At 27.7% G+C, this 26,494-nt stretch overlaps 1 protein-coding gene across 2 annotated transcripts in view; it reads left to right on the top strand.

Moving 5' to 3' along the window:
• The window catches only part of LOC122507006 (transcription factor hamlet-like), a 41,109-nt gene extending 16,663 nt beyond the window's left edge, over nucleotides 1-24,446 (top strand). Inside the window, exon 2 of one of the 2 annotated variants that reach the window (XM_043619482.1) lies at nucleotides 20,599-24,446. In XM_043619482.1, coding sequence (XP_043475417.1) covers nucleotides 20,646-21,944 — 1,299 coding nt within the window. In that variant the 5' untranslated portion in view covers nucleotides 20,599-20,645 and the 3' untranslated portion in view covers nucleotides 21,945-24,446. Of the gene's footprint in view, nucleotides 1-20,279 lie in introns of those variants that run through there. The other variant, XM_043619481.1, reaches the window with a different exon arrangement.
• Nucleotides 24,447-26,494: the final 2,048 nt, after the last annotated feature.

The following is a 26,494-nucleotide window of genomic DNA, read 5'->3' as shown; positions in this document are numbered from 1 at the left end:
AAAAAGAACTAAATTACTGGCAAAGAATTTGATTAAAGTTTCTTAAATAATTGAATTGCTTCGAAGAATTTTATTTTTTACGAAAACAATTGAATTGTTTCGAAGATTTTTACAAACATCTTTGACAATAATTGTATTCCTAGGAAGGATGTTATAATTTACAAAAAATAATAATTTGTATTCCATAATCAATTTTATTACAATTTTTCCAATTTATAAATCATTTTATCAAAATTTTCTAAAATAATTGAATTTCTCGAGAAAAATTTTATTATTTATGAAAATAATTGATTTTTTGCGAAGAATTTTGTTCGAATTTTTGTAAATAAGTGAATTCCCATAAAAAATGGATTATTTGTGAAAACAATAAATTGATTTCTTAAGAAGAATTGTACTGGAAATAATTGAATTATATAGGAAAGTTTTATTAAAATTGTAATTTTATTAACTAAATCTTGTAAAGAATTTTGTCAAAATTTTCTTAAATAATAGAATTTTTAAAAGAATTTTATTTAAATTTTTCGAAATAATTGAATTTTTCAGAACTATTTTTTTCAATTCTCTGAACATATTTAAATTATTTCGAGAAAGTTTATTAAAAAATTAAAAATAATTGAATTGGTTCGAAAAAATTTATAATTTATAAGTAATTGAATTCCTGTGAAATTTTTATTAAAATTTTGTTTTAATAATTGAATTCTTTTGGAAAATTTTATTTAAAATACATTAAAAATAATTGAAATGAGAAAAATTTTCGAAAATGATTGAAATTTTGCGAAGAATTTTATTATAATTTTTTGACAATAATTTAATTTCGGAGTAGAATTTTATGATTTATAAAGATAATTGAAATTTTGACGAGAATTTTTAAAAAATTTGTTGAACAGAATTGAATTTATGCGAAGAAGTTTATCACTTTAGAAAATAATTGAATTTCTGTAATCTTGTTCTTAAAATTTCTATTGAATTTTATTATAAATTGAAACTTTCTCAAATTTCAAATTGAAACCTTTCAAGTTCATCTATTTATGAAGATTGTAAACGCAACTTTTTTGAAATCCAAATAATTTAAAAATTTTTTAAGTAAAATTATTCATTAAATAATTTATAAGTAATAATTTTATGATAGTTCTTCGAGAATTAAGTTATTTAAAAATAAATTATTGTCAGAAATATAAAAAAATATGGGAGAAAAAAATACATAAAATAAGAGAAGAAAAAAAATATATACATAGGTATAAAATAAAGGAAAGAAAAAACAGGAGAAAAAAAGATGTCTTTTAATTAAGAGGTATTAATTACCTGAGAAAGAGAGAGAGAGAGAGAGAAAAGAGAGAAAGGCGAGCAGCGTCGCGGGGACACATTTCAAAGTTAATGAAAGTCAATGGTATAATAGTTGGAATCTTATTACTATATATTTCGTTATACAAGATTCCGCGAAGATAGGAAAACTGGAGTTGAAGGAATTGATTCCCCATGGCGCTAGAGGCTTTCTACTCTCAAGTTATTAATTCTAAACTTCCACATCTAGATATGAAGCAATATTTCATAATCATTCACCAATTAAAGTCACATATATATTTCACCAAACATTAAAAAAAAGAAAATTTTAACCCATAACAAAAATATTGAAAATTTCTTTGTTATTCATGTGTTCAAACTTTATTTTTTTAGTAAAAATATACAATTTTGATATCATTACCCTCGAAATTACCAAAATAATATTCAGCCTCGTATGAAAGAAATTAAACAAGTAATTTATTTGGTACGTTAAGAACAAAAAAAGTAATAATTACCCTTTAATTACAAAAAAAAAGATGGTAAAATTTAAACAAATCACACGAAAAAAAAATTGTTTATCGAGAATCCTACGCAGAAAGATGATCTTTAAACTAATGGACATTAACTCTTTTTTTTACGAGATCGAAGGTAAACACGTTTAAGAAATAACACACTTTTATAGTTAATAATAATCGCACAATTTTGTTCACCTGATTGTATAATCAGATCGTTTTGAATAGGAAGTACACAATTAAGTCGGCAATTAATATAAATGCGACAAAGATGTAATGTAGAGAGTAATTTGTTATTGTTTTTTCTATCAAAGTAAAATAAGTGCGTTTTCCTGTTTTTCTATATTCTTTAACCTCATGTCTGTATAAGATTTTTTATTTTTTATAATTGTGGCTAATTTTTAATATTTGTCATTATTTTTAATTAGTTTTTTTTTAATTATTTGATGCATTTTTCTATTGTGCGGTAATTTTAAATGATAATGTTAAAAATTATTGTGCATTTATATCGTCTTATTTTTACTTATCTGAGTCAGAAAAATACTTGTGACTATTCTCTGTATTCTTCTTGTATTCTATTCTTTTTATTTTTTTATATTCTATTCTTTGTATTCTTTTGTATTCTATTCTTTGTATTTTTTTTATTCTAGTCCTTCTATTCTTTTTTGTACTCTACTCCTTTTATCCCTTCATGTATTCTACTTCTACTACATTAAATAAATTATTAATTATTAATTAATTACATTAATTAATATTTATTATTTCAAAGGTATCAAATTGAGACAAAAAACGAATCAAAAACATTTTTGATTCGTTTTTTGTCTCAATTTGATATCCTTAGAAAAATCTGTGAATAGAATAAAAATAGAAACAGAAAATACAATTAATTTTAATAATAGAAAACTAAATTTATTTTCTAGAATAAAAGATGCAAAATATAAAAAAATTAATATTAACTTGAATATTGATCTCACATTATTAAAAATAACTGCTCTTTTTCATTGAACTTTCCGTTTTTCTTATCGGACATAAATCACGATAGTGCGCGCGGGGAGAATAAAATCGTGAAACGACAAGTCTTCTTTTACGCAAATCCATAAACAAGCAAAGTCAGTAAGAATGCGATTTAAATACAAAGATCGAGGTTAAACGATAGATATGAGTCCGGAACAATATTCCGTGAACTTTTGAATACGGGATGAAAGATTCAACATTTACAAATGGGGCACATGAATATATCCGCAAATCATTCATAGATATATAGCTATTTTATTTCTCTCTCTCTCTCTCTCTCCCACTATTTTTTTCTCAAACCTCTCCTATTTGATAATACAATCTCTAAATAACAGGATTTTTCAAAAGCACGCACATTTAGAATATATAAAAATTTTAACAGCACGACAGTATTTCCTTGTTATATATCGAATTTAAAACAGTGTTCAAGAGTTTTTAAAATTCAAAATACTATTCAATAATTCAATAATAATTCAAATTACTTTAACGAATATAAATAAAGTAATAATAAACAAATAAAAAATATTTTGTTCACTGATTATAAACAAATTTTTTTCTAACAATTATAATTCAACAATTAACAGAATAATAACAACAAAAATAATTATTAATAATATTTCTTATAGTAATGATTAATAATAATAATTATTATTATTATTATTTTTCTATACGCTAAAGTTTCAATAAATATAATTTTTATAATATAATATAATTATTATTGTTTTTATTATTATTATTATTATTATTTATTAAAATAGTTTATTATTATTATTTTGAGTAGTATTAGAAAAAAATTTGTTTAAAATCAATGAACAAAATGATTTCCGGTACTTTTACAGACAACGTGACCCTAAAAGGCATTCAGGAGGAGGTACGAAGGCTTATGTTACATGAGCAAACGACGAGAAGACAATGGCATCTCGTCGTCACTTGTAAATGACATTTCAGAGGAACGTGTCCGTGATTCCTTCTTTTTTATCGGCCTCTTCCTCTGCTCACTCAAATCATTACAATCGGTTTCAGTTGTTGCCTCAAGTGAGAAAAGCAATTAAACATTTTATCCCGTGTCTTCGTATACATTTTACATTGTAATGCATTATTTACATCAGTTGTGTAATAATTGGCAAATTCGCATTTGAAAAAATAAAATAAAAATATATACAAATTATAGCATTTAGCATAAATTATTACTTATTTAATTATATAAATAACGATTAATCAATTAATTATCCGACAATTTAAATTATTAAAAACAGACAATAATTTTTATTCCATTTCATTCTTAATTGCCATAATGAATAAATTATTTCCTAGAATGTAATTAATAATTTCGTGATAATTCTATATCTACTTAATATTCAATATCAATCTATTTTATTATGAAATTATTAAAATAATTATTTTAATGAGTAAAATAATTTACTGCGATTTATTATTTGATCTAAAACTTGTTCATTTAAATAATATTATTAATTGTTAATAATAAATAATTAGTTATAATTAATTACTAATAATTATTAATAATTAGTAACAATTAATTACTAATAATTATTAATAGTTATTAATTATAATAAATAATTAGTAACAATTGATTACTAATAATTATTAATAATTAGTAACAATTAATTACTGATAATTATTAATAATTAATAACAATTAATTACCAATAATTATCAATAATAATAAATAATTAATGATAATTAATTTATCCAAATTATTTTCAATCAATTGAACAAATTAATAAATAGAAATTTTTCAACATTAAATTCCTTTTACACTACCAATTTTCGATTAAATTTTGAATTTAATTCTATTTAATATCGATATACTTTAGTAACAAACTAAAGCGAAAATATGCATTAAATGAATAGGAAGAATTGCTCGTCGTAAATAATATTGCATTTTACTTAAGACATTTCCAAAGTGATATTAAAGAGGAAGAAATAACCGAAAAAAAGAGGAAAACAAATAAACTTGAAAAACGATAAAAATCAGCACCTCTTTTAATCTAACCGAAAGCATAAACTTTCTTGCACAAGAATGAAGAACATTAAAAATGAATGCGCGTTAGCAATCTGATCGCGCAAAATTGAGCAATCTTGACAATAATTCAGTTTCTGTTCAAGCGAGACGCAAACACATTTTGACCAAATGCGATATAATTTTTAATCTCTTCCGGTTTTGGTGACGATTGTTCGCTACTAATATTCCTCAATTTCCCTTATTGTTATTTTAGTATTTTGTAAATTTTCAAATATTTTTATTTACAATTAAATATATTAAAAATTAAAAACTTCAAATAATGAAAAAAATTCCATTATAAACTTTACGATAAAAATTAATTCTACAGAATTCTTAATTAAAAGTATGAAAAGTTCAAATTTTCAAAGATTTTAATTTGAAATTCATTTGTAATTCAATATTTATTAGAAAATTCTACGAGAACTCAATTATTTAAGTATAAAAATAAATATTTTATTAAACAAATGAATGTTTCTTAAAATTGAAGTTTTTTTTTAACTAATTGAATTCTTTCAGTAATTTTTATGAAAGTATATTGAAAATCATTGAATTGAGGAAAGTTTTTGAAAATAATTAAATTTTTGCTAAGAATTTTATTAAAATTTTTGAAAATAATAATTGAATTTCTGAGGAGAATTTTACTACTTTTGAAAATAATTGAATTTCTGCAATCATTTCTAATTGCTTCAAAATTCAATTTTTTTAGTGTTCTTAACTAAAATTCTTCTATAAATCCATTATTTTTTAAAATCAATTAAATATATATTACAAAAAATTTTACTAATTTCAGAAGAATTTTTGTTTAAAAAATTTTTTTTAATTTACATTTTTTTTATATTTCTAATTAAATTCGTTTAAAATTGAAATTTTACAAAATTTTAAATCAAAATCTTTAATAAATAAAATATGTAATATTTAATTTAATAACAAAATAAAGATAATCTAAATTAGACCACATCGCTAATAAATATTCAATTACAATTTGTTTACAAAAAATTATGTTTAAATTAAATTTTCTATTTTCTTGTAGAAACTTGATTTTAAGCCCGTGTGGAAAAATATTGTGGCAGTCTAGAGTCCAATGATTTCCCGATTAGCAATCATCAAGTCCGTCTAATTCTAGACGGTCCATCAAGTCCCGAATCAGTGACTTAACAGATGGGCTTATTAGAAAAAATTTAAGTCAAATATGTCCGTCTAGTACGGTGTTATTAAGACCGTCTAGATTTGGTCTAGGATGTTATATGCGCATGCGTCGATGTATGCCCAGCTGTTAAGTAACATGGCGCCTAATGACGTCGCGTCGTTTGGCGTCGTTAGATCAGTCAGCGTATGGTACATTTTCTTTGTGAATTTTAGTATTCGTTGTGATTTCTGTTTTATTTGAATAATAATGTGCTATGTTGTTGCTCTTTTCTGTATAATTTAATTTTAAATGTGCACTGAAAAAATAGATTTTGATGTGTTTCTATGTGTTTTGATTAGTAGGCTGAAGCTAGCAGTCGTACTCAGCATCAATGTTTAGGCGTCATCTACCAATATGCATCTCCTTCAAATTTAGAAATACTTAATGATTTAAAAAACCATCGAGTATTGTTATTTGAAAATCAATATCCACTAAATAGCAAATTTAGTAAGTTTTTATTTATTAATTTCATTAATTAGTGGTTGACGCCTAAAGATTGGTGCTGAGTACGACTGCTAGTTTCATCCGGCTGTTTTGATTTGCAGTAAATTTTATTTTACAAAAAGACTACTATATCTCCAATGCCAAAGATTGGGAGAGACACAAAGCCTTACGCTTAAAGAAAGTTGAAGTGAAAAATACAGAAAATTAAAATATTTTTTTATCCTTTTTATGTAAAAAAAAGTCATCAAAATTATTTCAAATATAATTAAGTTTTATCATTCTAAGAATAGTTGTCATAACATATAATGAGAAATTTTGAATAGACGTAGATTAGAATTTACTAGCACTGCTGATCAGACCAGAAACGCTGGTCTATTCTAGACGATAGCGTGGAAGTTTCGTTTCAATTCTGAACAGCCGCTCGACAAGACCGTCTGCCCTGGGTCTAGAAAGACGTTAGACAGTCTATTAAGCGCTTGGTCAGCGCCCTAAAATTTTTCCACACGGGAGGTTATTCTAAGTTAAGTTTGTTTAACCTAAATAAATAATTACTTGATTCAAATAAACATTTGTATCAATTTAATAAATTTTGAGTTAAAAAAAGAATTTGGTCATCTAAAGCAACATTGTAGTGGGACCAAACAAATATAATAATATAATAATTTTTTTAAAATAAATTTTAGTTGATTCAACAAAAATTTCGTTGTTTTAAATTAGTTGGCAGTTAATTGTACCAAAATTTGTTTTCTTTAAACAAATTTTTTTTTCACAGTGTGTAAATATTTGTATAAAGAATTTTTTGCAAAACGAATATATATTTACTTACGAAATAAACTCGTCAGGAAACATGTGTTGTTTGACTCATACCTGAAACATAGAGAAAAAAATACTTTTATTTACATTCATAACAATTATCAAGAAAAATGAAAGATATAAATTAATAATATTACAAATAAATAATTATTATTTAGAGCAAATAGATAATTTATTAGGCTCTAAGACAAATATAGCTTAGCTGGTCAATAAAGTGACTATTATTGACCTAGGGTAATAATGGCTAATTTATTAAACTGCGAGCGGTCAATAAAGTGCCTTTTATTGACCCAGGGGAGTAATGGGTACTTTATTAACCTACGAGAGGCCATTATTGCCCTAGGGTAAAAATAGTCAGATTATTGACCACTCGCAGTTAAAAAAATTAGCCATTATTACCCTAGAGCAATAATGGGCAATCTATTATAACCGCTGGGCTAAAAACAGGAACTTAGTATTCACCTGTACCGGTAGAAATAAAATTTTTCTCTAGCTGCAAATATGAATTAAATAAAAAATTCCTTGACTCAAGTAAATATTAATAAAATAATAGAAAACCAATCGATTATTCGTATAAAATAAATTTCTCTTCACCTCATAAATTTTTTCCCCTGTTCATAAATTATAAAATCAACGTCTTTATTATTTCATTGCATTCAAGAACAAAAAAAAAAAGAAGAGAAGGCCCTTGAAATTCATTTATACATTGAAGTAACAAAATTGCACTTCAGGAGTTTCTCTTTATTTCAACTTCAGGACAATTTTATCCCTCTCTTGTTGATGAGCAAAAAAAAAAAAAAAAAAAAAATGAAAAAAGAAGAGAAAAAAAATGCCGACAGAAGCTCGTCACGTGTATTACGTGAATCATGTAGATTGACGTGCGCGCATATTATGGTCAGAAATCGCAGCTGGTGCAACATTGCCACAGCATCAGAGAACAGGGCGATCCAGTTTTCGGTTTCTAGAAAGTTGGGATGAGTCGGGCGTGGTTGCATCTCTCGTCCTTGCCGAGTATGATTTCTCTCTCGACATTCACCTCTTCATGTGCAATATAGATTTACATGTATTTGTGTATTATGTATTTTTTTTCGTTTTTATTATTATTTTTTTTTTTGCACTTATACAGTGGACTAAATTTTTTTTCTCCATCGACCCTATTGGATGAAATATTGTCTTTTAACTTTCGAAATTAGTTTCGTGCTTTACTTAATTCACTGAAAATAAAAGTTTTTAATTATTTAACTGAAATGAATTTTTAATTATTTAACTGAATAAATTTCTACTTATGTATATAAGTGAAAATTTATTCAGTTAAATAATTAAAAATTCATTAATAAATTTTTACTTATTTATCTGAATAACTTTTCATCTATTTCGCTAAAAAATACGTTAAATATCGAGTGTGTCAATTATTAGCAATTAATTAGTATTAATGAGTAAGAATTAATGTGTATGATAAAAATTTTGCAGAATTCTAATTCGTCTTGCGTAGTAAACAAGTGCGCACAACTAGGAATCAATGCGCATGTCAAAATTGCGCAGAGTACGAATGCGCATCTCAATAATGCGCAGAATACGGACGCGCAACTGAATAATGCGCAGAAGACAAACGCGCATCTCAATAATGCGCAGAATACAAATACGCATCTCAATAATGCGCACAAGACGAATAAGCATGTAAAGTTGCGCCGAATACAAACGCGCATTGCGTAAAACCCCAATTCGCATATTTTAATTCCTCTCCTTTCTTCAGCTGAAGAAGAACAACAACCCATTTTTACAAAAACAAAATTGATACCCATCAGTACGAAAATCATTTCCTTTTTTTCATTCTTTTTCTCTGAATTTACAAAATCGATCTTTACATTACTTTTATATCGGTGTACATATATATATATATAAAAGAGGTAATTATCTACAGTTAAGGCAGAATGAAAATGATGCATCGGGAGTTTGTGGCTTTCTTGGATGATTATCTGGTTAAATCGAAGGTTTCTCTCTACACAGTCTCTCTATATACCCTATAGAATATAAGGTGTATCTGATTGAGAGCTGAAAAAAAGGAGTAAGTGAGAGAGAAAGAGAGAGAGAGCGCGCTCACTGGTCAGTTCGAAGAGTCGATTGAAATCTTTTTTTCTGGCTGACAAGCTAACCGGCACCGGCGTGGCACCGACCCAGCCTCTCTTTTTCAAGAGTAACGATCAGTGGTGAACGGACAATCGAGGTGAGAGGAGCGAACATGATCGTCTTGCAAGTACTCTACCCCCTCCCCCCCCTTCAAACACACACACACAAATACAACAAACCATATGTGCACATTCACAATATATCCTGTTAGAACAAATTCGTTTTTATCCCTCTTACCAATTTATCAATTTTTCTTTTGTTTCCAACTTTTTTCTTATATTTCTCTATTTCTTCTTTTCTATTATTCTCTATTCTATTTTTTCCTTATTTTTCTAGGAAAAAAATAAGAAAAAAATTATTAGAACCAAAAGAAAACTTCTTTCTTTTTCTAATTTTCCTTTCCACAACACTGCGCTATTAACTTAAAAGAATAAAAATTGCAACGAATTGCTACCAAAAAATGTGCATCAAATCAAAAATTGATCCAAATTTTTACCAATAAATTTGATCCTTTGTAGCATCAATTTGATACTTTAAGGAAAACTTTAAAGAAATGAAATTGAAACGAAACGATGAAAATGAAATTCTACAAATAATTTTTTTGTTTTCGAAAAAGAAAATTCAATTTTTCTTTCCCATTGATAGAAATAACAGGGCTCGAACCAGTATGAAAGTATTTAAAAATACGGATTTTACGGAGCAAAAATGAAAAACTACTGACCAATTACTGACAAAAGTATAACCAGTCCGAGTCAAATAAATTCAAAAAAATTAATTGCAAAATTCAATTATTTCTAAATATTCACGTTATAATGCTATTAATATTCAATTATAATCTTAAAATTTTAACAGAAATTTATTTTTATATCAATTTTTATTAGAAAATTCAACTAGAATTCAATTATTTAAATACAAAAATAAATAATTTATTGAATAATTTAATCTTTCTTAAAATTCAATTCCCATAGAGAATTTTATCAACAAAATTATTAATAATTGAATTCTTTCGACGAATTTTAATAAAAATTTTAAGAATAACTACATTTTTCGAGGAATTTTATTCGCCTAATAAAAATCAGATGAATTTCATTATTTTTTGAAAATAATTGAATTCAATTTTTTGACGAATATATTAAAAAATTGCATTGAAAGTAATTTAATTTTTATGTAGAATTTTTTTTAGATGTTTTGAAAACAATTGAATTATTTTTAGAGAATTTTAAATCTTGAAATTGAATTTTATGGAAATTTTTGAAAATAATGAAATTCTTTCGTGTAATTTTATTTTAATTGGATTAAAAATAATTTAATCCCTTGAAAGAATTTTAGTATTGATAAAAATAGTTGAATTGTTCCAAAGAATTTATTCAAATTTTAAGAAATAATTCAATTTTTATGGAAATATTTAAAAATATTTGAATTCTTCCGAGGAATACAATTAAAATTGTTTTGAAAATAATTGAATTCTTGGGAAGAATTTTACTATTTATAAAAGTAATTAAATTGTTTCGAAGAATTTATTAAGAATATAGAAAATAATTTAATTTCTGCAAAGAGTTTTACTATTTATAAAAATAATTGAATTGTTTGCATAGAATTTTATTAAATTTTTTTTAAATAATTGAATTCTTTTGGAAAATTTTATTAAAATAGTAGATAATAAAAATCATTGAATTGAGGAAAAGTTTTGAAAATAATTGAATTTTGAAGGAGAATTGAATTATTTCGAAAAATAATTGAAATGTTAACGAGAATTTAAAAAAATTTTTGAACATAATTGAATTTCTGCGAAGAATTTTATAACTTTTGAAAATAATTGAATTTCTGCAAAGAATTTTATTACTTTTGAAAATAATTGAATTTCTGCAATCACTTGTAATTTTTTTTAAATTCTCCAAATTATATCGTACAATTTACGAACTTTTCGCCTTTTCTCAATCAAATTACAGTTTTTACGGACCTTTTTCTTAAAAAAAAAACAGATTTTTACGGACTTGAAACAAATTTACGGACCTTGTTCGAGCCCTGAAATAAAAAAATATGATATATTGTATTTGGAAATGAAAAGAAGAATTAGGTGAGCAATATTCGAATCAATGATGTGTGTAGGCAGAGAATCTCTAAATTGTGTCTTCCAACTGACAAGAAGAGACTTGTCTATAACCTTATATGTCGATCGAGGGAATCATAAATAATAATCGTCTCTCTATCTTTCTCTTTTGGATTATCGCGTAAACGCATATACATACAAGATGCCTTCTCAATGTCGGTCGGTTAATTTCCCGCTTAACGATGAACACGCGTTTGAAAATAAACGGAATCCCTGAATAATAAACGACATAGGTCGTGTCACGATCGATAACTCACCGTGTTGTATTACACACCAAAGAAACAAATAGGCTATATCGATAAATACATTCATCCCTACAGCATCATGAATCGATGAATTTTCAAATCGATTTTACGAAACTTTGTAATTATTCCCTATTGTGTCGAAAGTTAATTATTGTTCAAATTCTAGTCTTTTTTTTCTATTCAATTTTTTTTTTCATTACAGCTAAACAATTATAAATTTCGGTTTATTAAAATGTTACTAAAATATAATTGAAGCAAAGTGAGAAAAAAGACCGAAAAACAATTTTCCTTTTTGGCGAAATTTTACCATTCGCCATAGTATTTATATATAAAATAATAATTTTATAAAGTAATATTGTATCAAAAAAAAAAAAAAAAAAAAAATTTTATCATGCAATTTAGACACAGAGAAAAGGTCAGATTAATCTCAGTCTCATAAATCATTCACTATGTGTTTATTGTCTACCTGAAATATCTGTACCTAATAATTGAGTTGAAATAGAATTTATTATTATATTGTGGAAATAAAATTTAGAATCTCCAATATAGTTTATTGAAATTATTACAGACAAAAAATTATGTAAAATTCGGATAGAAAAAAAAAATGTTGTAATTATGCATTTTATACTGATTTACAGTATAGAACCTGTTTCATTTCATCAAGCAAAGAAAATTGACTAATTTTTAAATTTACTTTATATTATAATTTCCCATTCGAAATGTACCAAATTGTTCAGAAAGTGCAATAAATCCTCGATAATCGAACTATTTTCTTTTTAAAATAGAACCAAATCTCGATAATCTAAATATTTTTGTTTAAAATACAGTAAAACCCCAAAAATTTACCTATTTTAATTTAAAATACAATTAAACCTCGATAAACGAACTATTTTGTTTCAAAATATTATAAAACCCCGATAAAATTTAACTTATTTGCTTAAAAATATACTTAAACCTCGATAATCGAACTATTTTATTTTAAAATAGATTCTCATCTCAATAATACAAATATTTTACTTTAAAATACAATAAAACCTCAATAATCGAAATATTTTGTTTTAAAAAACAATAAAACCCCGAAAATTTTCTTTAAAATACAATTAAATCCAGATAATTCAACTAATTTACTTCAAAATACAACTAAACCTCGATAATCGAACAATTTGGTTCTAAAATACAATAAAACTCCTACGTATTATCAAACTATTTTTATTTAAAATGCAATTAAAACTCGATAATAGAAATATTTTATTCTAAACAATAAAATATTGATAATCCACCTATTTTGCTTCCAAGTACAATAAAACCTCGATAAGCAAACTATTTCGTTCAAAAATAGACAATTATTAAGATTTTTTATTTTAAAAAATAGGAGAATTTCAATATTACCTAATTTTTTGGATAAATAGCTTATAGCTGTACAGTACAATTTTGATAAACGAACCCTTCAAAAAAATAAAAAATACAAGGGCCTTAAAAGCCAAACTATTTAATAAAAAAATTGTTCCATAAAATACAGTAAATTCTCGTTAATAAAATTATTTTGTTTCATAATACAATAAAATCTTGATAATTCAACAATTTTGCTTTAAAATGTAATAAAACCTCGTTAATCTGAATATTTTGTTTTAAAATACTGTAAAACCTCAATAATCGAACTATTCGTTCAAAAATACAATAAAACCTTGATAAACGAACTATTGTCCTTCAAAATACAATAAAATCTCGATAATCCAACTATCTTGCTTTAAAATACAATTAAACCTTGATAATCAAACCATGTAGTTCTAAGAGACTAAAATGTCAATAATACAACTATTTTGCTTCCATAAACGAACCTTTTCTAGAAAGAATACAAGAGTCTTAAAACTCGATCTATTTTATAAAAAAAAAAAAATAAAAAAAGAACTTTGGTAAATGAACCTTTTACTTAAAAAATACACTAGAACCTCGTTAATTGAAACATTTGAACACAGATGCGCAGAACACATTTCTAATCTGCGCAACAGTGTGCAGTAGTGTCAGGGCACATCTTCAAACTGCGCAGAAGCATTTTTTTCGTCATTTTCGACACTTTCTGCGCATTTGCATGCGAAAAAAATTCCCTACCTGCGCAGTAGCATTTTTTCCCTCATTTTCAACACTTTTTGCGCACTTGCCTGTAAATAAACTTCCACCTTACGCAACAACCTGTTTTTTTGAACGAATTTTGACAGCGCACGAGTATACACTAAACGATTAGAGCAACAATATAACAACAAGAAGAGTAATAATAAAAAAGAAAAGAAAAATAATAACAGCAACGAATATAATAACAGCAATTATTATACGAAGAGGTATTTTTATTAAGAAGTTCCTCTTTTTTTTTAAGATGTCGTTGTTTTTTTCTCATGAAAAGATCGTTAAACTCTGGACAGGAAGCGATTTACTTTCGCTTTCTTATAGAGCTGGAAACGCACGATTTTCCAGAAACGCCCAGGCAAATCACCTCGCGAAAGAAACGAGTGTCATCTTCCGGTCGCGGAGACTTTCCTCAACAAAACCCGTCATCTTTTGCATTCCCGAGTTTGCTAATCCACCTTATAAGGTGCATCTCTAATGATACGAAAGAACAGTGATTATATACACACAGAGAGCCCAGGCCAGATTTATGACTCGGCAATAATGGCTCATCTCGCATTACCTTACCAACACTTCATTATAATATACGTCTTATTATATATTTATAATACATCTCTCGATCTCTTTTTTCGGTCAAATCTTTCATTATTTATTAAATATTCACCATATATGTATATTTTACAGGTATAATAATTACGTCTATATCTATCCATTCATCGTCGATATGTATATAATTAATTTTATTAATTTTATTAATTTCATTAATTTTATTGACAATTTTCAATGTTACTTGACACCTTTTCAATATCGCTTAATTACACGTGTTCTGCTTTTTTATTATCTCGAGTATTTTTTTTCTCTCTTCTTTTATCTCTCAATTCCATGCTCTGTGGAAAGTCTTAACTTGATAAAAAAAAGACTACTTGCATCATCGTGTGCGCTCACCTCACACCAGAAAATTCCACTCGAAATATTTTTCCTTGGCATTTGAAATTGTAAAAGAACAAAAAAAAAATAAAAGCAGAAGAAAGAAAAAAAGATGACAGAGGTCATAAAATTGAAATCGAAATTTTATAACGACAATGAATTTATATCAAAAAAGAAGAAGTTAAATGGTAATTAAGTAATAAAAGTCGAAAAAGGGATTGAAAGTAAAGTGTATATAATTTGTATATATAAGAAATATGTAGCGGAGAAATTATACAATATTAAAAATGTGCAATCAATTGAAAAAAATTATATTGAGTCATTAATAAAAAAATAAATCAAGTATTCAAGTATTTGGAATATAATTATTTTAAAAATTTGTGTATTAATACGAAATTTAGGAAAATTATCCAAATTTCCAGACAATGTATTTATAGAAATTTTTTTTTTTAGAAATAAGATAAAATTTTTAGAAATAAAATCATAAACTATAAAGTACTTTAAAATTTGATATTGAAATATTTTAATAAAAATATTTTACGATTCAAATGGTGATATTAACGATTAATTCAAATTTCGAGTTTCAAGTCAAAAACTAAAAGCAAAATAAAAATAATTACAAACAAAGAATGAGCCAAATTAAAAACTCAGAACTTATTAACAACTGGAAGAGAAATTAAAGAGTAAGAAGAATAAACTAAATAGTTACAAAGGATAAGAAGTAAACGAAAAAAAATTAAAAACTAAACAATAAGAAGAAAGTATAGAAAAGAAAAAGTAAAAAATAAAAAAATAGGAAAAGTAAACAATAAAAACAAAATAAAGAGAAGAAAAAGTAGAAAAAGGAATGAAGAGTATACAATAAAAAGAAAAATAAGAGAAGAGAAAGTTAAAGATAAAAAAATAGGAAAATGAAGCAATAAAAAGAAAATAAAGAAAAGAAAGAGTAGAAAAAGGAAGGAAAAGCAAACAATAAAAAGAAAATAAAGGAAAAAAGTAAAAAAAGAAAAGTAAACTAAGAAATATACAATAAAAAAATTGAAGAGAAGAGAAAGCAAAAGATAAAAAAAATAGGAAAAGTAAACAATAAAAATAAAATAAAGGAAAAAAAGTAAAATTAAAAAATAAACTAAGAAATGTACAATAAAAAAAATTGAAGAGAGGAGAAAGTAAAAGATAAAAAAATAGAAAAAGTAAACAATAAAAGGAAAATAAAGGAAAAAAAGTAAAAATAAAAAGTAAACTAAGAAATATGCAATAAAAAAATGAAGAGAAGAGAAAATAAAAGATAAAAAAAATAGGAAAAGTAAACAATAAAAAGAAAATAAAGAGAAGAAAGAGTAGAAAAAGAAAGGAAAAGCAAACAATAAAAAGAAAATAAAGCAAAAAAAAGTAAAAATAAAAAAGTAAAGTAAGAAATGTAAAAAATGAGTTGTAAAGAAAAAGGACAACAGTAAAAAAGTAAAAAGTAACTAAAAAATTAAAGAAATTAAAAAGTAGGAAAATATAGAAAAAGTAAAGTATAAAAAAGTAGGAAAAATAAACAATAAAAAGAAAATAAAAGCAAGAAATAGTAAAAAATAAAAAAAATAAAGCAAAAAATAGTAAAAAACTAAAGTGTAAAGAAGAAACACAAATAAAAAAGTAAAGTAAAAAAAATTGAAGAAATTAAAAAAGACATAGTAAAAAAAAACATAGTAAAAAGTAGAAAAAGTAAACAATAATGTAAGTAAAAAAACAACAAAAAGAAGGAAAAGTAAACAAAATGAAAATAGAAAGAAGAAAGTAAACAATAAATAAAACAAAGAGAAGAAGACATTAAAAATAAAAAAGTAAACTAGATAAAAATAAAAAAAATTAAAAGTAAACAAAGTGAAAAAATAAGAAACTGTAAAAATATGAAAAGTAGACAACACTAAAAAAGTAGGAAAAGTACAAAAAAATCCAAGTGAACAGTAGTAAAAAAATTGAAAAAGTAGAAAAGTAAACAAGATTAGAATGAAAAACCAAAAAGCCTCGGAATGATCGTTAAATTCAATATTTTATTAAATATTTAAAACAACCGAGTGATAAAATCATATATAATATTTTTCAATTTTAGAGAAAAATTAAAAGTTAACAAAGTAAAAAGTAAAAAACGAAACAAAATAAAATTTGGAAAAAACAAAATGTAAACAAAGTGCAAAAATTGGTCTAAAAATAAAAATAAATTAAAGTTAACAAAGTAAAAAAGTATAAAAATTTGAAAAAAATGTAAACAGTACAAAAATTGGTAAAAGTAAAAATAAATTAAAGTTAACAAAGTAAAAAAGTATGAAAATTTGAAAAAAAATGTAAACATAGTGCAAAAGTTGGAATAGTGAACAAGGAAAAAAAAAGGAAGGAAAAGTAAAAAAACTAAAGACAAACATAGTACGAAAGAGAGAAAATTAAAACAAACTAAAAGTAAACACAGTAAAAAAGAAGGAAAAGTTTAGAAAATAAAAAGTAAAACAACCACGAACAAAGGAAGAAAAGCAGAAAAAGTAGAAAATCAAGAAACATAAGGAAAGTTAAAACAAGTACAAAAAATAGAAAGTAGACAAAATTAAATAAATAAAAAAAGAAAATAATTTGCTTCCCTAATAATAAATAATTTATAATAAAATTAAGGGACCAAAAAACGAAAGAAAAAAATGTCAAAAAATTCCCGCACTAACAGTAGTTTTTTCACTCGAGCTGTGACGAAAGAAAAATGACACGATAAAAAAAAAAAAAAAGAAGACTTGTCTCTCTCATTTTCAACTATGTCTCGGCAGGCAATAAATAAAATCCATCAAGCGAGTTGCGTGTCCGCGCCCAGAATATCGCCTGCTCGCATTTCTTACGGTCGCAATGCTATCTTTTTTTTTCTTTTTGTTTTTTCTTCTTTCCTTTTTTTGCCGAGATGAAGAGAAAATTTCTCTTTCATCTGCTATAGTAGAGAGAAAAAGAGAGATGGAAAGAGATATAGAAAACGATAGAGAGGGAGAGAGATAGGAAAAAAATAAAAGAGAAAAAGAAAACGAGAGAGAGAGAGAGAGTCAGTAACACGCGAGAGAAGATCCAGCATCCTCTAACTGGAGCAGAGAGCAACGGTACAACGACCACTCCTGCAAACGGATTGCTGACTCTCAACGTGCGGACGTTATAAAACAAAATAGTCAAGACATATTCTATCGCTGCTGTTTAACGAACAAACTGACGAAATATAACAGTTTTTAATAACCCACATGTATACTCTAGAAACTAAAAAAAAAGCTCATCCTCCTTACGACAGGTGACTTTCAACTTTTGATAAAGTGGCCATTTCGAATAACAAGTTAGGGGGGCAAAAAACAACAACAACAACAAGGTTTTTACCTTCTCCTCATTATATGACGACATTACCAGTAAATTGAAAAATTGATAGTCTCCATCATGCAATGAGTGCACATCATTGCCCATTACACGTGCCATACATCCAATTATATCTACTAATTCGATTTCGAAAAAATAAATAATAATAACAATAACCCAAATCGTGAGAAAATAATCCGCACTTTTTTCTCCTACATATACCACCAATGCCCTAAAATCAATTTCAAGGTCGATTATTACATTAATCATCAAAATGATCCAAATCACTTTTCTTTTTACTCTACATCGCTCTATACTCCTTTTTTTCTTTTTTCTTCCGTTACTTCCAGTCAATAGAAAAACGGTTCTTCAATTTTTAATCCCAAAAACCATATCAATCGAAAAAGAAAACCATATTAAAAAAAATTAAATAACACAAAATTAGGCTCGAATAAAATCAACAAACCTATTGTGAAAAGTATACCGTAATTTTAATTTGTATCAGGTCAATTGTAATTTTATTAACCCATAATTTAAAATTTTAATCAAAATTTTCATAACTACGTTTTTTTACTACGTTCCCACCAAAGAAAAATCACATATATATTTATATTCATTGGAGTTTTAAAATTTTATGTTGTCGATAAATAAAGAATATTTGTCGTTAAATACAAATATGATTAAAAGTATGAATATAAATAATAATTTTTAAATAATGTAAATTTAAGTAATATAAGTGTCTCGATAATGGAAGAAAAATTTTTTTCCGTATTAAAATAAGATGATGCTGATATTAAAGAGAATTACAGAGACATCAACGCTTGGGTGAGAAACGAGCGGAGACTTCAATGCCACACACATCGATTTCACATTAAGATAATCTACCTTTATATTATACTCGCTGATATATGAGAGCACATAAGATGTGTAGCTCTTTGAATACCTTTTTTTAAATACTTTCTTTCAAGCTCTTTTTTCAGCTCTAATTTAGTTTTAGTTTTAATTAAAAATTAGATTTTTATCTTATTTTATTTTTATAACCAATCAGTTTTAAATTACTTATGAACTACTTTCAACTAGTAATAAATTGTTTTCGACTAGTTCTGAATCAGTATTAATAAGTTTTGTTCCTTATTTACTAGTTTAAAAAAAATACTGAACTAGTTTAAATTAATATTACAAAGTAAAAAGTAGTTTTAAACCATTCTCAACTAGTTTGAATCAATGTTAACAAGATTCAACTAACTTTAAACTATTCTGAACTAGTTTGAACCAAAATTAATAAAATTGGAACTAGTTTTGAACCATACTAAACTTGTTTTAACCGATAAGTTTTGATCATTATTTACCAGTTTTAAACTAGTTTAAACCAAAATTTATAAGTTTTAAACCAAACTGAACTAGTTTAAACCAATATTAATAATTTTTACTTAGTTTTAAACCCGAATAAACTATTTTGAACCATTACTGAATCTGTATAAATAAGTTTCAATCATTATTTGACAGTTTAAAATAATCCTGAACTATAGTTTGAACAAAAATTAATAAGTTCTAAACCTTTCTGAACAAATTGAAACCATTACTGAACCAGAATTTACAAGTTTAAATAATTATTTACCAATTCTCAACAATAATAAACTTGTTTCAACCAGTATTAAGTTTAAACTAATTTTGAACCATAATGAACTATTTTGAACCATTATCAACAAGTTTAAACTAGTTTAAAAAGGAACTAACCTATTTTGAACCGTTATTAACATTTTTAAACTAGTTTTAATCTACATTAAACCATATAAAACCATATTTAACAAGTTGAAACCATAACTAGATCATCATTAACCAATTTTTATCATTATTCACCAGTTTTAAACTTTTTAAACAATCCTCACCTTATTTTGACCATTATTAACAATTTTTAATTTCTATTAAACAGATTTAATAAATATGAACTAGTTTCGAACCATATTCAAACCATAAAAAAATTTTAACCATAACTGGACCAGTATTAACAGGTTTAAACAAAATTAGACAAGTTTTAACTAGTTATAGATAATTGTTAACAGGTTGTGATGAGTTCAAACCGTTTCTAACCTAGTTTAAACCAAAAATTAACTGGTTTGAATCAGTTCAAACTAGTTTTAAATAATACTGAATATGTTTCAATATGTTTGGGACCACTATTAACAAGTTCCAATTAATTCAAATCAGTAACTAGTTGTCAATAAAGTACACTTTATTGCCCTAGGGTAATAATGAGCACTTTATTGACCGCTGGGTTAAAAAGGGGGAACTTAGTAAGCATCTGTACAGGTAGACAGCCCTAAACTAGTTTCGATCAGTCACAAACTAGTTTAAAGAATGGAATTATGATTTTAAACAATTTGTAATTATGAAATCTTGTACAGAATGTAAAAAACGATCTTTTCTTTATGGTTACAGGTGACCACATCGAGTGGACCAAGGTCGTGGGCGACAGAGACAGTGTGATGAGCGGATACTTCGGCAGAAGCACCCTGTCCCCTCTGCTGCACGACCCCAAATACCCACCAGCCATGCGGGAGAAAGACTCCAGTCCAAGAAAAATGCCCGGACACACGAGTCCGAAACAAGCGAGCATTTATCCATTGAGCGTTCGTGTCTCGGACGTGGAAGAGTTGCCATACGACCTAAGCCATGGCCAAAGTCGAGCAAGTCCCACTCTCAATCAACAGCCCCACATGAGTCCGGCAGCGAGACCTCCACTACCCCATCAGCACGAGCTCGACTCCGAGCCACTTGATCTTCGCGTCGATCATAAAAAGGAGAGAATACGAGACGAGAACCAAAATGAAGTCGAGGTCATGAATCAAAATAGCCTCGGTCTTCCCTATCATACCGTTCTCTTTCCCCAGCATCACGCCGTTCATCCCCTCGTTCTAGAGGCCATGTACAGATCTCATCATCATTCAACGCCAGATCTACCGAAAATTCAAGTTCGCGCCCTACCAACAATGGTCCCCCTGCCACCAAATCGATTTTCCACAGTCACTTCCGGTAGTACGTCCCAAGCACCAGCAAGGGCACCGAGTCCACCCCAAGTGCCGCAGCAAACAACACCACAGCAACAACAACAACAACCAGCACCTCCACCACAACAAAGTTCCACCCTACCGCCATACACAATGGCCGTCTCCACGGGTCTCAAGCCCAAGGATCGATACTCATGTAAATTTTGCGGCAAGGTCTTTCCAAGATCCGCCAATCTCACGCGACATCTCAGGACCCACACCGGTGAACAGCCATACAAGTGTAAATACTGCGAGAGGTCATTCAGCATCTCCAGTAATTTACAACGTCACGTGAGGAACATACACAACAAGGAAAAACCATTCAAATGTCCCCTCTGCGAACGATGCTTCGGCCAACAGACAAATCTCGATCGCCATCTCAAGAAGCACGACGCCGATGGACCAACGATACTCGACGAAGTGAGATCGAGGTACCATGGACAATTGCCAAGAACTGATGACTCATATTTCGAGGAGATAAGAAGTTTCATGGGTAAAATAACATCCCAACGTCAGGGAATTCCCTATTTTCCAAGTCTCCTGGGACCAAGTGGCGAGGATTTCCGCAATGATAAACAACAATTGCAAATGGAAGAAAAAAGAGGCGACTCCTCCTATTTTAGTGATAGGGACAATTTAAGCTCAAGGTCGAGTAGCAGCGCAAGCAGACCCGAAAGCGTTCACGAGGAGCAAAGGGAGACCACCTCACCGCCCCTATCTCCCGGAAATAATACCTGATCATCCCTCAAAAAAAGTCACACGAAGTTATCGATTATTGGAAATGAATGGTTGTGATGATATCAATTAATTTCAATTGATTCATGGTGATGAAATTTAACCTCAATTTAGGCATTTAATGCCCTTGCCCCTAAACATAGTTTGCCGTTTTCAGCAAATGAAAAATCAATTAAACAAATTGGATCGTTTACCCAAAAGCAATGAGTGATAAATTATGTAAATTAATAATAAGAAAATTAATGTACAATTGGATACAAAGAGTAAAACAAAGAGTTAAACAAAGAGTAAGACAGAGTAATAAGGACAATAAAAAAAAGGAATGAAAAAATCACTGATAATGGAAGTCATGAATAAACGGAAAATTTATCGGTATTTTAAATCTTCATGTTAAAAGATTAATGGTACGAAAGAAATTAATCGGTGATATGAAATGGATATTAGGAGATGAGAGAGGATACAACAGAACTGTTCATAAAGATTCAGTAAACAATTTTGTAACCAATTTTGTAAAGAAGAAAATGTACAAGATCCAGTCATCAAATAAGTGATAAAAATTTTGATGTAGAAAAATTAACGGATGATATTGATCTGGCTGTGCAATTTATAGATGTCGAGAATAATAAGATGATGTGCAAAAATTAAGGAGTGTGCCCACCACAACAAAAATGTTGATACTGATTCAGAAAGAGTAGAAGGTCTAGATGTGCAATTTTGTGGATCATGAAGATTTTGAGATCATGAACTAAATGATAAAAATTGGCTACAAATTCAGAACCAATTTTACGGATCATGAAGATCTTGAGATCAAGAAGTAAATCATAAACATTAGCTACAAATTCAGAACCATTTTTCTGAATCATGAAGATGATTCACAGCATCATGATGACATCAACTAACTGATAAGAATTGTGTACAAAACAGAACGAATTTTGTGGATCATGAAAATCTTGACGTCATCAACTAAATAAAAAAATGATGCACAGAAATAAACCAATTTTGTGGAACATAAAGACCTTGACATCATCAACTTGGTCTACCAACAAGAACCAATTTTATGGATCATGAAGATGTTGACAAAAATTAATGGACAATAAAAATACTGGATTGAAAACAAGGAAAGATCTTCAAGAACAGAAGTTAATGGACAATAAAAACACCGAATTCAAAACTAGGAAAGATCTTCAAGAACAAAAAATTAATAGATGCTAAAAATACTGGATCAAAGTAAAAAAAAAACGTGAATGAACAATAATTTCTGAAAGGCAGTACTTGAAAGCAGTTCCGCAATACTTTTCTGATGAAACAACTACGGATTAAGAAGAATCATCTAGATCATGAATGTAACAACTAACAGATCAATTCATTAATTAGGAATAATAATGAAAACGTAAATAATGAAAGCCAACGACTGTTAAAAATGTCAGACACACAGCGACAGAAAAAGAAACCAACATAATTAAACCAATACACCGAATTGCACCCAAACTGCAATCAACAACAATCTGCAAAATTAATACCATTCGATTAAAGAACATCTGCAAGAAATTGATCGAAATCAAAAATTCTTAAAATTTCCTACCCACAACGACAAAAAAAAATCAATACATCCGATTTCACCCAAAACATATCACCCCAATCTGTAGTCAACTGTAATTGCACCAACTTGTAAAATCAATACGATCCGATTACAGAACAGCAAGAAGTTTCAAGAAAAAAAATTGATCAACATCAACAAACGAATTGAAATCCATTTCTTTCAATTCTCCAAAAAGACACCAAATTAATATCAAACCATTAATGATCAAAGAAAATTTATTGTAAATGATGTTAAACGATTGATGACAACAATTTCCGATGCAAGAATAATATTTGGATGTAGCAACAACTAATGAAGATGTTTAAATAAAGTGAAATATATATTTTTGAGTGGAGAAGGGAATTCAAGACTAATACGAGGTGCTCCAAGGCCGGAAGTTTGGTGAAAGGTGGTGCCAGAGATACCTTTTGAAGGCTGTACCTGTTTTTTTTTTAAGAAGACGAAGAAGAAGAGGAAGTGCGATAAATAGCAGTTTCTGCCATTTTTGAAAGCGATTATTGTTTAGACATATTCGCTGACCGATTAGATTAGGTAGATGATAATCCTTTTCTTTATATTTGAATCGAGTGATGATAAAATCATACATACAATAATCCAATCAGCATGAAGCTCCTCGTCACAATCAGAAAATTCTTTCATTTTTCTCAATTAAATATCTTACATTTTTTTCATTCTTTCTTTGGGTAACTGTATCAATTACTGCGGTAATTATAATATCGTTCTACTTGCAAATATTTTCTGCTCAAAAAGCACAGTAACTAAAACACCCGCAGCAATTGATGCACTTCCCCATTTTTTCGCTCAACATTCAGTTTTTCTGCAGATATCAAATTGAGCCAAAAAAACGTATCAAAATGTTGCTTCGCAACACTTTTGATATTTTCTTTGTCTCAATTTTTTTATATCTGCAGAAAAACAAGAAAGTTTTCTAATAAAAATTTCCTACTGGTCAGAAAAGGATTTTCTTAAAATCCAAACTATTAAAAAAAAAACAATGAAATGAAGAAGATAAATTTAATAAAAATTAAAACAAAGGAGATGAGAGAAAAATTAATTCGTACTGTTAAATTGTTTCTTTGAAACCAGAGAGAGAGAGAGAGACATCGTCATATCTCTTCTCTGTCGTAATAGTCAATTTTTTTTCGCGGTTTCAATATCGCTAGTCACCGCAACGAATAGAAGAATACAAAACTTATATTGTCGAGAAATGAAAAGAGCGGGGGCGAGGGTGGGGTGGGGGGGGGGAATTATAACAAAAAGAAATGAGAACATAAAAGAGCTTGGTCAATTCGTTCCGGCAGGAAATACACAACCGTGTTTGTCAATTTTACGACCTAGAAAGTGAATTTAAAGAATCGAGCAACAATCAACAATTCACTGCCCAATCTTTTAAGAGTGCGGAAGAGACTCTCGATAATTGATCGATTAGAAATCGTTCGGAAATTTTAACGAAAGTTTTGACACTAGAAAAATAAATGAAGAGGAAAAAAGTGAATATTGCTTAAAAAAGTAGATCTCGGGGGGTGGGGGGAACTTTGCAATTTTTCGTCTCATTGTTTTTAAAAAGGGAAAGTTATTGTAGGAAAAATTAAGAGATTAGGAAGTTGGGAGAATTTTTTTTCTATGTTAGCAAATGGTCCAAATATTTCTGCACAATTGACTCGCCTATTGACGATTTAGTGTATTCTTCAAAAACTTGGTCGATTAAAGAAGTTCCAGTGTATTTTTTTAATTGAAGGGTTTACTTTTCGAAGATCTTATCGAGGTTCAACTACATTTTTCTAGATAATTTCCTCGTCCCTAAAGGATTAATCGTACTTCTTAATAAATGATTCGATTGTCGAGGTTTTACTGTATGGATTTTAATAAATGGTTCGATTATCGAGGTTTTGTTGCCATTTTAACGAATAGATTATTTTTCGAGATTCAACTGTATTTTTCTAATCGATTTGTCGCCCCTCAGGGATTTTAATTGTACTTCTTAATAAATAGTTGGAAAACCGAGGTTTTACTGCATTTTTTAACAAATAGTTCGATTATCGAGGTTTCACAGCATGATTTTTAATGAATGGTTCGATTCTCGAGGTTTTAGTGCATAATTTTAAACAAATGGTTCAATTATCGAGGTTCCACCGCATGATTTTTAAGAAAGGTTCTATTATCGAGGTTTTACTGCATAATTTTTAAAAAATGCTCCGACTTACTTCGCAATAAAAATTTTATTCTCTACTTAAAAATATTCTTTACTACCCCCATCTCATTAAAATCAATTCAATCATTATCAGAAATTTAATTTCAAATAAAATACCTCAAAAACACACTAATTCCCTAATTATGAATCATCATATTTTTTTTTAATTCCCAAAATGAATTATTCTATTACTCCTTATTCTCATTCAAGTATCATATAATCGTATTCACATCAGCAATTAAATTCGTATTTTTCTTGAAATATTTATTTTTATTTCCCTCAATGAATAAAATAATATCAATATTTTTTCATTTCTCCTAATGAACATTGTGTACCGTGAATTTTGTTCAACTGCCGTTTTTATACGTTTGACTGCGTGTTAAATACTTGTAAATTATTGGAAACATATTAGTAATTAGAGTCCGTAATGAAGCAAATAAGAAAAAAGTATTTAAAAAAAGGTGAGGCTTTCGTTTTATCAGAACTTTCGCGTAATGAAGTATTGAAAGAGAGAGAGAGAGAGAGAGAGAGAGAGAGAGAGAGAGAGAGAGAGAAGGAGAGAGAGAGAGAGAGAGAGAGAAGGAGGGGAAAAATGGGAAGCTAACGAGGTAAATTACAAAACTACTTTCCTCCATGAGACGTAACCCGGTATCCGAAAGAAGTAGTAATTTCGCAGATCTGATTGCCCCGATAAAAATCGGTTTTATCCGAACGAGAGAGGAGAGCGCGTACGTGTATATGTATAGATATAGATATATATAC

This window comes from Leptopilina heterotoma, unplaced genomic scaffold (genome assembly GCF_015476425.1).
Source record: "Leptopilina heterotoma isolate Lh14 unplaced genomic scaffold, ASM1547642v1 Lhet_44, whole genome shotgun sequence".
In the NCBI taxonomy this organism is placed as follows: domain Eukaryota; kingdom Metazoa; phylum Arthropoda; class Insecta; order Hymenoptera; family Figitidae; genus Leptopilina; species Leptopilina heterotoma.
This window is presented reverse-complemented; position numbering and strand designations above follow the sequence as displayed.